This window comes from Lepidochelys kempii, chromosome 2 (genome assembly GCF_965140285.1).
Source record: "Lepidochelys kempii isolate rLepKem1 chromosome 2, rLepKem1.hap1, whole genome shotgun sequence".
Classification (NCBI taxonomy): Eukaryota; Metazoa; Chordata; order Testudines; family Cheloniidae; genus Lepidochelys; species Lepidochelys kempii.
The window spans coordinates 49,743,300-49,759,411 of NC_136381.1; the positions used below are offsets into that span (position 1 = coordinate 49,743,300).

General features: G+C 38.5%; 1 protein-coding gene across 28 annotated transcripts in view; it reads right to left on the bottom strand.

The window, feature by feature from the left end:
• Positions 1 to 13,393: 13,393 nt before the first annotated feature.
• The window catches only part of RALYL (RALY RNA binding protein like), a 614,199-nt gene continuing 611,480 nt past the window's right edge, over positions 13,394 to 16,112 (bottom strand). For all 28 annotated transcript variants that reach the window (XM_073330701.2, XM_078851494.1, XM_073330702.2 and 25 more), the window contains one exon: positions 13,394 to 14,467. Coding sequence is in view for 2 of the 28 variants with exons in the window: in XM_078851496.1 (XP_078707622.1) it covers positions 14,433 to 14,467 (35 nt within the window). In the remaining 26 variants the exon portion in view is untranslated. The remainder of the gene's footprint in view (positions 14,468 to 16,112) is intronic.

Consider the following 16,112-nt stretch of genomic DNA (forward strand, 5'->3'; position numbering starts at 1 on the left):
AATTATCTAGCTAAAGCCTCATGCTACATTTTGAAAATTTAAGCCCTGGAATAAGGGTTTATCCTTGTGAGTTCCTACCCTGTCGTATGGTCCATTATTATGGTTACCATGCCAAAGGGTTAAAGCCAAAACTTTCACAAGTCTCCACTAATTTTATTATCTCCATTTTTGATGCGTAGCTTGAGACACCTACAATCTGATGTTCAGAGGTGTTAAGCACCTTCAGGTTCCTTTGATTTCATTTGGACTTGTGGGTGCTTAGCACCTCTGCAAACCAGGCCCTGAATGTCTAAACTGAACATCATACTGAAACACTGCAAGATTGTGGACACTTGATAATTTGTGCCTGATTGTGTAGCTAAAATTACCACAGATTTTATGCATCAAATCTAACGTGTTTATGAGTAAATTATGCTTCTAAGAGACTGCTCAGCAAGGAACAGGGAAGGTGCATTTGTGCCAAGAGGCATTTTACACCCAGGATTAGGGACAATATCAATGTCAACATGCATTTCTTCTAGAGCACCATCCTGGACCCATTGACTTCATTGGGGCCAAGATTTGGTTCTTGCAGAGAACTTAACACTTCCATTATTAATGATTATGGATATGGATTATGATTAAATTAAGCAAAATTCACAGAACAGTCATGGTAAAATGCACAAAATCAGGATATGGTCATGGTGGGGCTGAAGCCAAAATCCGAGGCCACTGCCTGAGGCTGAAACCTGTCCCCCGCCACCTGGGGCCAAAGCCCGAGCCAAAGAAATTGCAGACATCTGTTAAAGCAGTGGTGGGCAACCTGCGGCCCGCAGGCCGTACTCAGCCCACCCGGGTAATCTGATTGTGGGCTGCGAGACATTTTGCTGATGTTGACCGTCCGCAGGCATCGCCTCCTGCAGCTCCCCGTGGCTGCGGTTAGCCGTTCCTGGCCAATAGGAGCTGCGGGAAGCAGCAGCCAGCACCTCTCTGTGGCCCGCTGCTTCCCATAGTTCCCATTGGCCAGGAACAGCAAACCACGGCCACTGGGAGCTGTGGCAAAATGTCTCGTGGTCCGTACCACTGTGTTAAAATCATGGAATCCATAATCTTCATGACCAAATCATATACTTATTAATGATATCTTCTTACTTCAAACAAATGCAGTAAGATTCTCATATACCCTGCACTTTTATGTATGTAGATATGCACTCATATATTCCACCATGGCTTACTTCCTTCTGTGTACATCCTATTATTAGTCCTCTGGCTCTGCTTTCTGTACCATTCATTTCCTCAAAGGGGCTATGCTGCAAGGATGGATATAATTGCATATCCTATACTGTTGTCATAAACTTATTTTCATAGTGTTAAAATGTAACCCATTCCAAGGTAGCAAAAGTCCAACGGGGCCTATCATTGTGCCCTTGTTAGTGTCTTTAGCCCTGTCTCTGGACTCAGTTCCCAGCCCCTTCTGTGCTAGCCTTAAGTCCATCCCTGCCTTGTTATAGAGCAGTGCTCCCTTGAGATTTTGTCTTCATCTGTTCTCACTGCCCCAGCTCTCCAGCCAGGTCATCCCTTAAGTTCACTGCCTTTCCAGAGTAGAATAGTTCAACAAATGGTTGGCCCTCTCCACGGTCTTCAGCCTGGGCCTGGAGATCTCTGGGCCTGTTTAAACTCCAGCCCCTTTCTAAGGCTTTTAGTAAAGAGTCTTATCTTCTTCTTAGGGCTTAGGCCACTTCCCCAGTGGCCAGTGTGGGGACCCAGGCCCACCCATTACTCCGGGTACCAACCCAACTCTGTAAACAGCAGTCACGTACTGCTTCTCTTAATAGTTGCTGCAACTATTCTCTGGGCTGCTTCTCACATAGTCCCATCTCCCTCACCTGTTACCAGTCCTTGGGTTCTCTCCATCTGCTCCCAAGCCGCCTGACCTGGAGAGTTTCTCTGCCCTACCCCTGTTTTAGCAGGGTCTCTGCCAGACCTCTTTGCACAGAGAGTTTCCCAATATTTCAGCCCATCCATACCCTTCTGGGTCCCAGCCAGAAACTGACCTAGTCAACCCCTGTGTTACCCAGGGTTTTTTATAGTCTTTTACAACTAACTTCTATAAAACACATAGGTCATAATGACCTGCACTAAATCATCACTTTTCCTAACTTTCAATTAACTACTTATCAAAAAACATTCTTAATCATAATACTTCTATATCAAAAGCGCCCAAATTCAAGTTTCTTGTCAACCAAAGTTATCAGTCTCAGTTGTTGACATTTCTTTCCCCTCCTCCAATTCTGATTAGCAGAAACTACCAGCTAGTTTTGACCTTGCCTCTAAAATCCTGCTTTCAAATTAACCCTATACTATGTGGTGTTTTATTTTATTAATTCATGGTGGCTGAATGCACACAATATGGTTGCAATTAGCTTGATCATGTTTTGGTGTACGCACACACCTTAAATCCAGGGCAACACCGGCGGTTCCTTTTAATTGAGCCTACCCCAGAAGCTCTGATTGCTTCCCCGAAGCCTTTCCAGGAAGATCTGGAGGAGCTACCCACACTGCTCCTGTTCTGGGACAGGTGTGCTAGGACCGGAAAGCCTCCAGCATGGAGCCTCAGAGGGCCTGGTATGCTTGTCACAATTTGACTTTGAAACATTAACATTCTTTTCATGTCGATTTTTGGATGTAGGTGCACTGTTATACTGCACAACACTTAGGGCCGTATCCTGTAGCCCTTACTCACACAAGAAGCCATACTGGAGCCAGTGCAATTGCTCCATTTAGTAAAAGGAGAGTTGGATCAGGCTTAAAGTAAGTATTTCTCAAACCTAAATAATTTTGAAACACGCATATTGCTTAGTTTGCACTAAACACATTCTCCAAGAATTCATTAAAAAACAAAATAAAGACTGTTGAGATTACAGCTTGGCAATATAGTATATAAAAGATATTTTATTATAAAAATAATCTTAACATTCTATAACAAGAGGGTACAATAATTCCTTTCATTACAGGAATTAGTAGGTGAAATTCTATGTCCTGTGTTCTGCAGAAGGTCAGATTAAATTATCATAGTGTGATTTTCTGGCCTTAGAATCTCTGAATCTGTAAATTGTTGTATTTTTTAAAATAAAAAATAAAACAATTTCATCTGGGCTCCAGGATGACAACTTGTTTTCCAAGTTTTTGCCCCTGTATGAGTTGGCTTATATAATTTATAAACATATATACCAGTGGTGACTAGAATAGTGAATATAATAGCGAAATATTTTTTAATACTGATAGAGTGGTGGTTGTATTTTTTGTATGCATCTTGTTGCAAAAACAAAAATGACATTGGCATTTCTTCACTGAGGTTGCCTACAATATAGTAGCTGATTCTTATTAAATTATAGCTATATGATTTACAAGCACTATGTCCTATTCTTTTCAGTACTAAACAAATATTTATTTCACTGGTCTTAGGTTTTCTGCAAATCAAGCCTCAGTGGGATACATTTATAAATAATATATGTTATATGTTTGCTCTTGGATGCCTTTGTGACTTTAAAATTTTATCTACCTCTCTGCAGAGATCATTAAAATGTGATTTTGGTTGGCAAGGTTGCTATTTATATTATCACTCTCACTTTGGGGGATTAAATTATTTTGCTATTGTAAACCACATTGGATCAAAACCTGGCAACAATTTGATAGCCTGAAACCCAGATGAAACTGTTTTATTCCAATGAGAAGTTTTGCTTAAAAAAAAATAATAAAAAAAAATCAGTGGTGCAAAAAAAGGAGACTACCTGTGTGTGTGTGTGTGTGTGGGGGGGATTTATACCCAACAAAATGGCGGAATATATGACGTGCACATATGTCCATTAGAGATTAACTCTTTCCTGGCCTAAATCACTAGCCTTACGTCAGCTGAAGTCAAATGGGAGTTTTGCTCAGTTCCAACAGACAGTTACTTTGCTTCTCTGGGCCTCAGGTTCTCCATCTATAAACAAAGGATAATGATATTCTCCTTTCTAAAGTACTTTGAGATCTACAGATGACAGCGCTGTATAAAAGCTAAGTATTCATTAATTATTATTATTATTCAGAAGGAGTTAGTATTAACCCAAATTCAGCTCTGGTGCAACCCAACTGAAATCAATGAAGGTTCACCCTCAAGATCTGAATTTGGCCCTTGTAAAAAGAGGTGAAAGGCTCTATACCCTGGTACCAGCAGTTTGAGAAATACATTTTCTTAATAGGAAATTTTATTGTATTTCTGTGCTCTGAAAAAGCTCATACTTAACAGATGAGACAAACCACCAACCAAATGGGGATTGTGATTAATATAAACAAAAGTATTGTCAAGATTAAAATGGACAAAGGTATTGTCAATGTATTGTCAAAGGCCTCAAACTTCCGGAAGCCTCAGAAAGCAAGCTTTGCAGAATTAAACTGAAACTTGTGGTCAGGATGTGCTGCAACCAGATAACACTTTAGGCAGACTCAGATGAATTGAGATAATCTATGTGCTCGTACATAGATTATTGACACACATTGACTACATTTGAGATAATTGGCTACATGGAGATAAACTATGCACCCACGCATAGCTTATAAAATCAAAGCAACCACACTAACCACATTAAGAATTTGGCCCACCCTGATTGGTTGGTCTGTTTTAAAACACGGCCGACAGATAAGATAAAAAGTATGAAGGCACAGGACTAAAGGTGTGTGTTTTGGTCATAAGGGGACCCCTCTTTGATCGGGAAACCTGACCCACACCCCCTGAACTGAAGGGACGTGCACTTCTCGACTGTCTGTACCTGGCCAGTGCGCAAAACAGCTGACTGAAGGGTAACGTATTTTCAGACAAATGCAGGGTAAGATTATGAAGTGAAGAAGTCTGGTTGCTCGAGCTGAATTGATCTCAAGTTTGTATCAATACTATAGTGTTAAGAATAGTAGTAAGTAGTTAATACACATACCTGTGCTTGTCTTCAGTATAACTTGCCATTTATATTAATCCTTATTCAGTGCTGCTCTTTAATCTTTCTTTTCTTATTTTGTCTGTGTTGCCTTTATAGCCGGAAGTCATTAAAAACCTTTTTTGAGGAATATTTAGTAGTTTTAATTCCTCTTATACGGGCACTACTCAACCTCATTACATCTGTGTTGGGTGGTGGGAAGTAGCAATCACCCAGGGCACAGTTAGGGCCTTGATGTGTGTCCCCTTCTTCCTTCATCTCCGCAGGGATGAAAATGAAAAAAAATGGGTTAGTTTGTCCCCTATGAACAAAACATCTTTGAAAAGTACTTTCTGAGAAAGCAGCTGGAAATCTTACATCTATTCAAGCTCTTTGTTCCACTTAGAAGCCAGGAGAAGTATTCTTCTTCGGTTCATACACTATGTTTTTTCACAGCAGTGCTGCACTTAAATTCTATATTTTCTAGAGCAGTCAGCATTGTGGTTTGCCTACATGGCTGCCCACATATAATTACATGGATAGTGATTTTTAACATATTTCTTCTTGCTATTATTGATTATCCTTCTCATCATGTTACATTGTGACATCTCTGAAACCAACTTTGAGCAAATTGTTCAGAATGAGCATCATTTTAACTGGTAGCAATGCTGGATTATTGTTTTTCCACCTTGTCAGTCTAGCACAAAAAAGCACCAAGAATGCACAATTCACTTACAAATGATCTTCAAGTAAATGGAAAGGTAACCAAATCTAAAAGCCCAGTCATCCTTGAAATTGCCACAATTGATTTTATGTAGCTTTCTATCAAAAAACTGCTTTTGTGTTCCCAAGACATGATCTGATACAGTTGCTCTCTGAAGCCTTGTCTGTTAAATAACAGTGCTTGATTAAATAGATATGTAAAACAGCATTGCATAAAATGATTGATATTACATTACTTAAAATCAATGTAATCTGGCATTAGAAGTGAACCAAAGAACAGAGACTTCAATTATGATTTCCTAACAAACGCAACCGATGCTGTCATACATAGGACCAAGGAGACTGTAGAGTTTGAGGATACATTTGCCTTGTCTGTCTGATATCACAGGCTATAGGATTTCAATCTCTTGTATGTTAAGAGAATACTGATGAAGAACAGAATGGAAGATTTTATTGTAACATGTCATACTGTCACATATGCATATTATAACTGTTGGTGAAAAAATTCCACACTTCCTTTCAGACACATACTGTTATCTATGTTTTATGTAGTCATGTTAGTCTATCTATTACAGAAGTCAGAGCTTTTACTGTCTGAGCCCATCCCCTGAATGGGGGGAGCATAACTCTTAAAATTCGGTTTTCAAGTGAATATTTGTCTTCAGGAGTTAAACATTTTCTTTCTCTAAATACTCCCCAAATATTTATTTGCTTAAAATTCACTTTTTTTTTGGTGCCAGTTTAACCCATTTGTGAGAGGAAAAGTGGACATAGATGAGATGCAAGCACAATCAGTTTGTTTTCAAGTCAAAAGTATGTTTACAGAGAAATGTTTACAGTATTCCCACCCCGCTCTCCCAGGCAATGACAGAGAACACATTAGGCCTCTAGAGGAAAGAGTACAATAATTCATGCTTCCGTATAACAATGGAGCGCATTCTTTGCTGGTCTAAACTGATACCCCTCCACTGACTTCAATGGAGTTTCATTCATTTACACAACCAGAAATTTTGGTCCTGGAATTTTAAACAGTAAGTGACTTTAACTGAGATACATAGGCTCGGCAGAATTTGATTTTTTAAAAAAAATATTTTGATGTATAATATCAGTGTTTATTTTAAAACATTTTTTCATTTTCATTGATTTAAATGTTCACAGCTGTGCAAAATTACAGGTTTTAATATATTTTTATCAATTTAAATGTTCACAGTTGTGCAAAATTATGGAGGAGGGGTTAGACAATAATTATTTAATGGCAGACGGTGAGATTCAAAAAATTAAAGCTTTATAACCATTAAAACATATCACAGGCCAAAATATACAAAGTAAATATCCTTAAATCAAACACTAATCGGTTATCAAGCATCATTGTTCATTCTTGACCATCTGTATATTTAGATTATTATTGATGGAAATAATTTCTCATCGGTTTGTTTGTGTGTGTGGTGAAAACAACGTTTGTTGACGTTTACTGATAAAAATCTAATTTTTCCAAGCTTAGATATATATTTTGCTCATTGTGCTTCTTTTACCTAATAATAATTTTAAAAACTTCCTAGGAAAAATAAAATAAACTCAGGAAATTAGTCAATACCTACCTAGTGAGAGCCCACTGGTTAGGGCCTTAGCCTAGGACATAGAAGACCCAGAGTAGGTTCCCTAGTCTGTCACAGACTTCTTGTGTGGCCTTGAGCAAGTCACTTAAGGTACATTTATGCTGCACACTCCCTATGGGTATAAAACAGCAGTGTAGACAGTGAGGCACTCCTTAAGCAATTAAAAACATGCTTGAACCTTTAGGGTATATATCCTGCACATCTCTCTACATGCCCAAACAGTACTACACTGCTATTTTTAGTGTATTGTAGTGTCCTGCTGCCTCCTGCTGCTGAAGTCTTTCCCTGCTGCAGAGGTGTTGTGAGTAGGGTGACCAGATAGAAAGTGTGAAAAATCGGGACGGGGTGTGTGTGGGTGGGTGGGTGGGTGTAATAGGTGACTATATAAGAAAAAGCCATGAATATCGGCCCTGTCCCTATAAAATCAGAACATTTGTTCAGCCTGGTTGTGAGGATAAATATGTTAAAGATTGTGAGGAAATTAGACACTATGGCATTGGGGGCCATAATAGTTACTTAAGGTAGAGACCAAAGTAATAAAAAAAATAAACATGAAGGTCCACCAAGGTCTGGTCATGGAGGTGACGCTTATGTGCTGATGCAGGGGCATCAACTATCTCCTTTTTCTCAGGACCCCAAAGAGAACCACTCTGCAGAGCTGGAATTCGTACATGGGAAGGGGATTGGGAGGGATATGAGTAGCCTCATATTGAGTGGAGAAAACATACATCATCCCCCCACTGGCCTCATGAATTTTGTGAGGCAAAGAGATTACATCATTAGTCATTTTCTATGGCTTGTTTCTGCAATTGAGATTCCCCTGTAAGGGAGTCTGAGAAGAGAAGGTAGTCACAGCCAGTGGATCCTTGCCAGCATAGGTCCACATAATTGGGAAGGAGTGCCAGGGGTCTGGCATATCCCAGCTAATCCACAGGGTTTCTGAGTTGGCCTGGCCAGCTATTCAGAGAGAAAAGTACCTCACCCCTGTATGGAACAACTGGGGAAGAACTCACTCTTTTGGGGATCACTTTGGATCTTCCCTTCTTGTGGGTTTCTCAGATGTTTGAGTACAAGGACATGACCTAGAAACAGAAGCATAATAAACTGATGTGCACAGATATTATCTTCACATACAGTAGTGATAATTGTTGGCTAATATAGAAAACATTTGGAATTAAATATTAAGGCCAACATTTTGAAGGGTCCACTCATTTTGAGAGCTGAACTTGTGATGCATTGGGCCTGATTTTCAGAGATGTTGAGTACATCCCCAAAGCATCTCTTATCTCACTCTGATACATCTCTTATCACACATAGGCAGCAAGACAGTCACCCTCCTCCCCAGTGCAGGAAGACAACCACATCAGCAGCTGTTTCTGGTGCATAGAGTTGGTAGTTACGGCTGCTGTGGGTAAGCAGGGGACATTGCTGGGCCTCTCCAATGGACAAGTCCCATAGAATTCAGCAGGGATGAAACCAATAAGGTTCTATAGAAACTTAATCATATCAGAAATGACTTTAAAATGCCATAGAATTTAAGAGAGACTGAAATCCTTTCAATACTTTTTTTGGGGCAACTTCATAGAATTCTACAGCCAGGTTTAATGCTTCTATGACATTCTGTAGGAGAGCTCAGAAAGATTATCATTTCCAATCAACTGCTATAGGAACCTTTCCACAAAGACCAGGGATCCAAAATGTTTCTTTTCCCAAGCACATCACAAAAGATTGGACTTTAAAGCTTGGTCTTCATTTTTTAAATGATGTCTTCAACATTTTTGTTATTAAATATTCATTAATAAAAATTCAATCATTTCACACATCTTAAAGTTAATATTGAGCTGCAATGGTTCATTGATCCCTTGCTTTCAGTGGGAGTCTGTACACAGTGTCAGTCTGTATTCAATATAGTGTACAATGATATCACAGTATGATCCTTGGTCATACATGCAGCATAAGAACACGATAGAGAAAATTAAATGACTTTATTATCCTGTCCTCCCACTCCCCACCCCACAGTCTATTTTCTCCATTTAATTTCAGTAGACCATTGTAAGTTCTCTTGAACATGGAAACAGGAAATTTTTGTGGGGTGAAATTCTGACCTCATTGATGTCAACAAGAGTTTTTAAATTTAAGGGCTATTATTTAACCTATGTTATTTGTAGGAGAATGGGACTCAAAGAGCCTTTTTGACTTTGGTGGAGGTGGGAATGAAAGTATAGATACAAATATTAACATTTTTATACATTTTGTGAAACTACTGGGAAATTTTACATGGTTATAAGAACAACAATTTTGAAAATAATAGTAAATTGGATGTCACAAACAAACAACAATCATTCTGATTATGTTCTTGCTTCCCATCTTGTCCTCCCTATCCCTTTCCCCTAAATTCCACTATAATTTTAACAATATTCTCACAGACTCCTGGGACCAAACTTTCATTGTGCCCTCATGGAAATGTCCTAAAAATAGAATAAGGCCCTCTGAATAGAAAAATATCTTTGAATATTGAATAGAAAAAAGTAACTTTTCTTATCAGTATTTTTGGACCATCATTCTATAGAATTTATAGTAAACTATACCCTTGCTATTATAATAAATAATATTAATAATATGTAGTTCTTATACAATGCTTAAAAATCTATAACATGATGAAAAATTTGAAAGGTATTTCCTATTGAAGTTATTAGATTTTTTCAGCCATTGCTGTACAAACCTATTGCTTTCATCCCTATAAATTTGGTGGGACTTTACATAACCAGGCTTCTCATTTTTGGTGATGCAAATAATGGCAGGTAGGACTATTAAGGCTATGTCTACACATATTTAGTGAATAGCGATGCTGGAGTCAATGTAGCTTAGGTCTACTTATTGCCGTGTCTACACCGCACTGGGTCGACGGGAGACACTCTTCCGTTGACTTACCTTACTCTTCTCATTCTGGGTGGGTACTGGGGTTGACCAGAGAGTGCTCTGCTGTCGATTTCGTGGATTTTCACTAGACCCGCTAAATTGATCCCTGATGCATCAATCACCAGGGCGTCAATCTGTTAGTAGTGTAGACATAGCCCAAACCACAGAGGGATCAGATGGCTTGAATAAGATAGTGACTTTTTTCATGGTCCCTTTTCAGCATAGAACTGCACTTTAAACTACTGAAGCAGAGATGTGATGTAAAGGAATTGGGTGTGGTTAGCACTAGTCGTCTGTCTCCAGTTTATCTATTAACTATAATCCTTCTTACTGTTGATGTTTGTGCCTATTTCTAGAAAATTGAAAACATAGCACTATTTCACAAAATTATATGGTGTTTCCCTTTAAGAAATAAAATATATTAATTGTATCGATAAATGTTTTTTTCTAGACCTACAATTTAGCAGCAGAAATTATAAAACTGAATTAGTGAATAAATCAAAGAAAATATTTATTTACAGACATGTAGAGATATGTTACAGCATTTTAAAAAAAAAGGGTTGCAAACCATTACACAGGTGTAAATGGGCAAAATGTTGAACACTTAACTTTAGTTACCTTTCAGTATTGTCTATTAAAAATACCACTGCTTGGTTAGAGCTATCTACATAGTTTTTAGTACGATTATTTTTTCAGAACCAAGTAATATACTATGATTCTACACAAAAAAACCCCCAGCAATGGTACTTAATACAAGAATTTACAAGAGTAAAAATCTTTTCCTCCGGATCAAGCTGTAAAACTAACATTCAGCAAATCTTTTCCATTCATGCAACTGCACAGATTGAAATAGCAATCTTAGACAAATTGAGGTTGGGAGCCTATGTAGAAAATGATTTTAATATCCTAATCTAGGATGGTGTATAAATAAATTGAGAAAGCTGAATATTCACTAGCCAAATTGATTTTGACTTACAATGTTATACAACAAAAGTAGGTACTGCGACTTCACTCACCCCCAGGTCCCAGAAATGATCACTGGATGTAACTGTGGCTCTAGAGAACTACAACTACAAATGTCTCTCTTTCTGGCTATAATATCATTTTAAATGTTTAAAAATGATGGTTTCTGGTACTCAGTTCATTCCCAGGGTCAAGTGATGCTGAGGCTGAATATTATAGCTCTGATTCTAATTTACACTGAGGTCCCTGGGCAGCTGACAGTGTAAAGATTCCATAAAATGTTTGTAAATTACATTTACACTGCCAGAATGGTGTAAAGGGGCATTAGTATAAATGGAAATTAGGTCCTAAACACTTACTGGTTTAAACACTTACTGTGCTGCAAAGAATACGTAACACAAAAAAGCTAGTAAGCCAAGTGTATGTGACAATGGCAAGCAACTGTATACTGTGTGTGTGACAGCCAATAAAGCATCAAGGCTTATTTAAAATACCAGCATCTCTTCAATGATTTGAATCTAATATGCCATTAAGAAAGTTAGGAGAATATATTATACAGTACAGCAAACCCATAGCTTTCAAATGTAATAGTATCAATAGACCTCATCTTAGATGTTATTGTGCCAGAAAAAGTATACTTTCAGGAATAACATCGCTGTGTGGAACAGTGTTGTCTGTTGAGACTGCGAAATCATTCCTGTAAACACCAAAAACAGATGATGGCACATTAAGGAATAATGTAAAATCCTGGTGTGGTATTTTACAGTTCAGAGTACCCACTTAATCATGGCTTTGTTGGTGCTGAGCAGGTTCAGGGATTGCTCATTCAAACCATCTGTAATACAGAATTACAAATTATTTTAACTACTAGCCACAGTTCCCATAATTGATCTACTAAGAGGCCATTCTCCATGATTTCAAAAAGTATTCAGCTCATATCTTTTAAGCCCTTACTCACTCCTTACTGAGGCAAAACTCCCACTGAATAAATAGGATTTGGATTTATTATTTATTTTTACTGTAAATCAAATAAGAACCATGGGCATTGTTATTAATGTTTGCCGCTATAAAATGGGCATAAGATGGAATAGTTCTCTCCAGTTTTTAGTAAGTTTAGAGAACAACAACAAAAAGGACAATTATATCTTTAAAATACTTCCCTGAGGTATTTCAGTGATTACTAGACTACTGGTGTTATTTGGGTTAATATTAGTGATTGTAACATTTTGTTTGGGTTTGCTGTGATTGTAATATAAAATGGGCCCTAGTCTACATCCCTTATGTTGAGCAATAGTTACTCATAGTATTGTTCTCATTAAAGTAAATAGGCAAAACTCTGCTTCAGTTAAACTGGTATAACTCCACTGATTTCAGTGGAATTATCCTGAATTTACACCAGTGTAACTGAGAGCCAAAATGTCTTGTTTTCTCTATTCTCCTATTGACTTAAGTTCTCCACACAGTCAAGTGGAGCCTGGTGCATACTCTCCCTCACATATATTTAAAGGGTATCTCTCCTTTTTTATAACTGGCCCTTACCTAAAGCCAGTCTGGATACAGTCTTTGGGTCTTCTCCCATTTTCTTCACTGTTAGGTCACCATCAATTACTCTCCACCTCTCCATCACATGCAGCCAGTATCATCAGGTCTAGTCCAAAGCTCATTGAACTATAATGGGAGTCTTTCCATTGACTTCAGTATACTTTGGATCAGGTCCCATGGAGAATGGTTGAAAGGACAGGACATAAAGTCATCTTTAGAAATGCTGTCAGTTTTGTTCAATGAAACATCAGGTACTGCAGGACAAACATGGTAGTGCAAGTCACATCTCTGTAGTTCAATATCTTGAAACATACTGCAGCAGACCTCCACTTAATTGGATGAGATCTCTCTCCTGGCAACATGTTCTAAATGTGGCTACTTCTAAGCAATCCAGCCAGTAAGACTTTCCTTCTTAACTCTAGATATGCCTCATGACTCAACCTCAAGACCTGCCTCTCTCTTGCATAAAATGTTTTCTATCTGAGTGTATCTCATATAAAGATGTGGATACTTCTTCCCTGTTATGAGTGTCTTCTGAACTGGTTCTCTGGAACCGTGAACAGTCCTATCATGAGAACTGAGATACACTGAGAACAAATTGGCACTTTCTTTCAAGAAGAAGCAGTCACACCAGTGGCTAATATAGCTTAAGTGTATTAAAACACATTTGAGTATCACATAAGAGAAATAATGAATCAATTTTGTTTGAAAAGAAACATGATTTATTAAGAAATTATATACTGAATTCCCCTACAGCCTCTGTGAGAATGGATTATTCCAACTTCAAGCATGTGGAGAATGCTTGAGAGATTGAGGAATGGAACGATCCTATTGACTGAAAGTGAAACAAAACAATTGATAATCTACTGTAAGGTTTCAAATATTGGCAATATATAAAACATTCACCTGTCTGGAATACAGTTTGGATAGGACATTCACTGGCATGTAAACTTTTCCATAAGGTAACAACAAACTGCTTTGAGATAGTAACAGATACAGATGAAATAACTGTGCTAATCTATGGCATCACAGAGAGTGCTTGTTTGAAAAAAAAAGGGATTAATAAGTGGGTCTAATTTATAGTTTATCAATTGATCTGATATTTGACATATTTGCACTTTTTAGAGATTACAGTGAAATAGTGCATGAACAGAGCAGAACTATTACTTTGCCTTTCAATATTATCCCTACTAGTAAACATAATTATTTTGAACTATGAATATAATGAAAAGTAATGAAAAATACCACACAACATGACTGATCATACGTCTGTGATCATAACATGACTGTGTTTGAATTAAGCTATAAACATAGAAATGCAATATCAACTGACTTTAAATATGCTAAACAGTAAAACATGCTAATCATAAAAATAGCTTTTACAAATATACATTTGTATACAGTGTCTCTCACGCCTGTTAAATATGTCCTTCATATTATTATCATACAGTACCTTGGCCTTTAAGACATCAAAATTAAAAACAAATAATACCAATAATTAGCCAGAGAAAAACACATTTACAATCTAAACCATAAAAATCTGACAGTTGTACAGCTTAGAACATATAAGAAATGAAATTTCTAAGGTTTGAACAATAATGTCCATTTTAATAAGTAAAGTGAGTTTTCATACAAATTGAATCAAAGGTGTTGCTAGCCAGTAAGAAACCGCAGTTCACATTGCTGTGGGGGAGTGGAAAGGGGAAGTCACAGTTTCTCTTCTCAGCCTCCAAGGGGCTCACACATGACACCTCATCACTTGATCTGTAGAAACTGAAAAATGAAACATTTGCTTTAATATGAAAACATGGGCTTTGTTTCAGCAGCACATGGAAAAGGCGTCAGAATAAACTGCAGGGGAAAGGGAACAGGGCAGCTTTATTTGGTCAAATCAGCTTTATTTATTTATTTGCATGGTCAAATCACTCAGTGCAAGCATCTGACATTGACACTAAATTAATTACGTTTTTAAGCTAAAAGGAATGTCATGTAACTGCTACAATGGACAGCCGATACCATAAATACCCCTAAATTAGAATGCATTGCCCAGAATTAACTACACTGATTCAAGTCACAACCCAGCTCTTTGGTGAAGTACACCTCTCTTCAGTAGTTTATATGTGTAACAACAGGGAAAGGAAGAATGTATCTCAGCTACTTCGTGAGATAACATAGAATACGTTGACCTGCATAATTACATGTATTCTAAATACACTGCATATGGCTCTCTATATTTTGGGTTTCATAACACTATTCTCCTACCTTTTTCCAAACTACTACCTGCCACAAGGGGCCACAGCAATGGTTCCCTCAACCCACCCAGCAATACTGTTAACCTATCCAACTATACTCTTAGCCCAGCAGAAGCAGCTGTCCTATCTCGGGGCCTCTCCTTCTGCCCCTCCACCCCCACGAACATGATACAGTTCTGTGGTGACCTAGAATCCTATTTTCGATGTCTCCGACTCAAGGAATATTTCCAACACACCTCTGAACAACATACTAATCCACAGAGACCTCCCTACCAACATTACAAAAAGAAGGATTCTAGGTGGACTCCTCCTGAAGGTCGAGACAGCAGACTGGACTTCTACATAGAGTGCTTCCGCCGACGTGCACGGGCTGAAATTGTGGAAAAGCAGCATCACTTGCCCCACAACCTCAGCCGTGCAGAACACAATGCCATCCACAGCCTCATAAACAACGACATCATAATCAAAAAGGCTGACAAAGGAGGTGCTGTTGTCATCATGAATAGGTCAGAATATGAACAAGAGGCTGCTCGGCAGCTCTCCAACACCACTTTCTACAAGCCATTACCCTCTGATCCCACTGAGAGTTACCAAAAGAAACTATAGCATTTGCTCAAGAAACTCCCTGAAAAAGCACAAGATCAAATCCGCACAGACACACCCCTGGAACCCCAACCTGGGATATTCTATCTACTACCCAAGATCCATAAACCTGGAAATCCTGGGCGCCCCATCATCTCAGGCATTGGCACCCTGACAGCAGGATTGTCTGGCTATGTAGATTCCGTCCCCAGGCCCTACGCTACCAGCACTCCCAGCTACCTTCGAGACACCACTGACTTCCTGAGGAAACTACAATCCATCGGTGATCTTCCTGATAACACCATCCTGGCCACTATGGATGTAGAAGCCCTCTACACCAACATTCCACACAAACATGGACTACAAGCCATCAAGAACACTATCCCTGATAATGTCACGGCTAACTTGGTGGCTGGACTTTGTGACTTTGTCCTTACCCATAACTATTTTACGTTTGGGAACCATGTATATCTTCAAATCAGCGGCACTGCTATGGGTTCCCGCATGGCCCCACATTATGCCAACATTTTTATGGCTGACTTAGAACAACGCTTCCTCAGCTCTCGTCCCCTAACACCCCTACT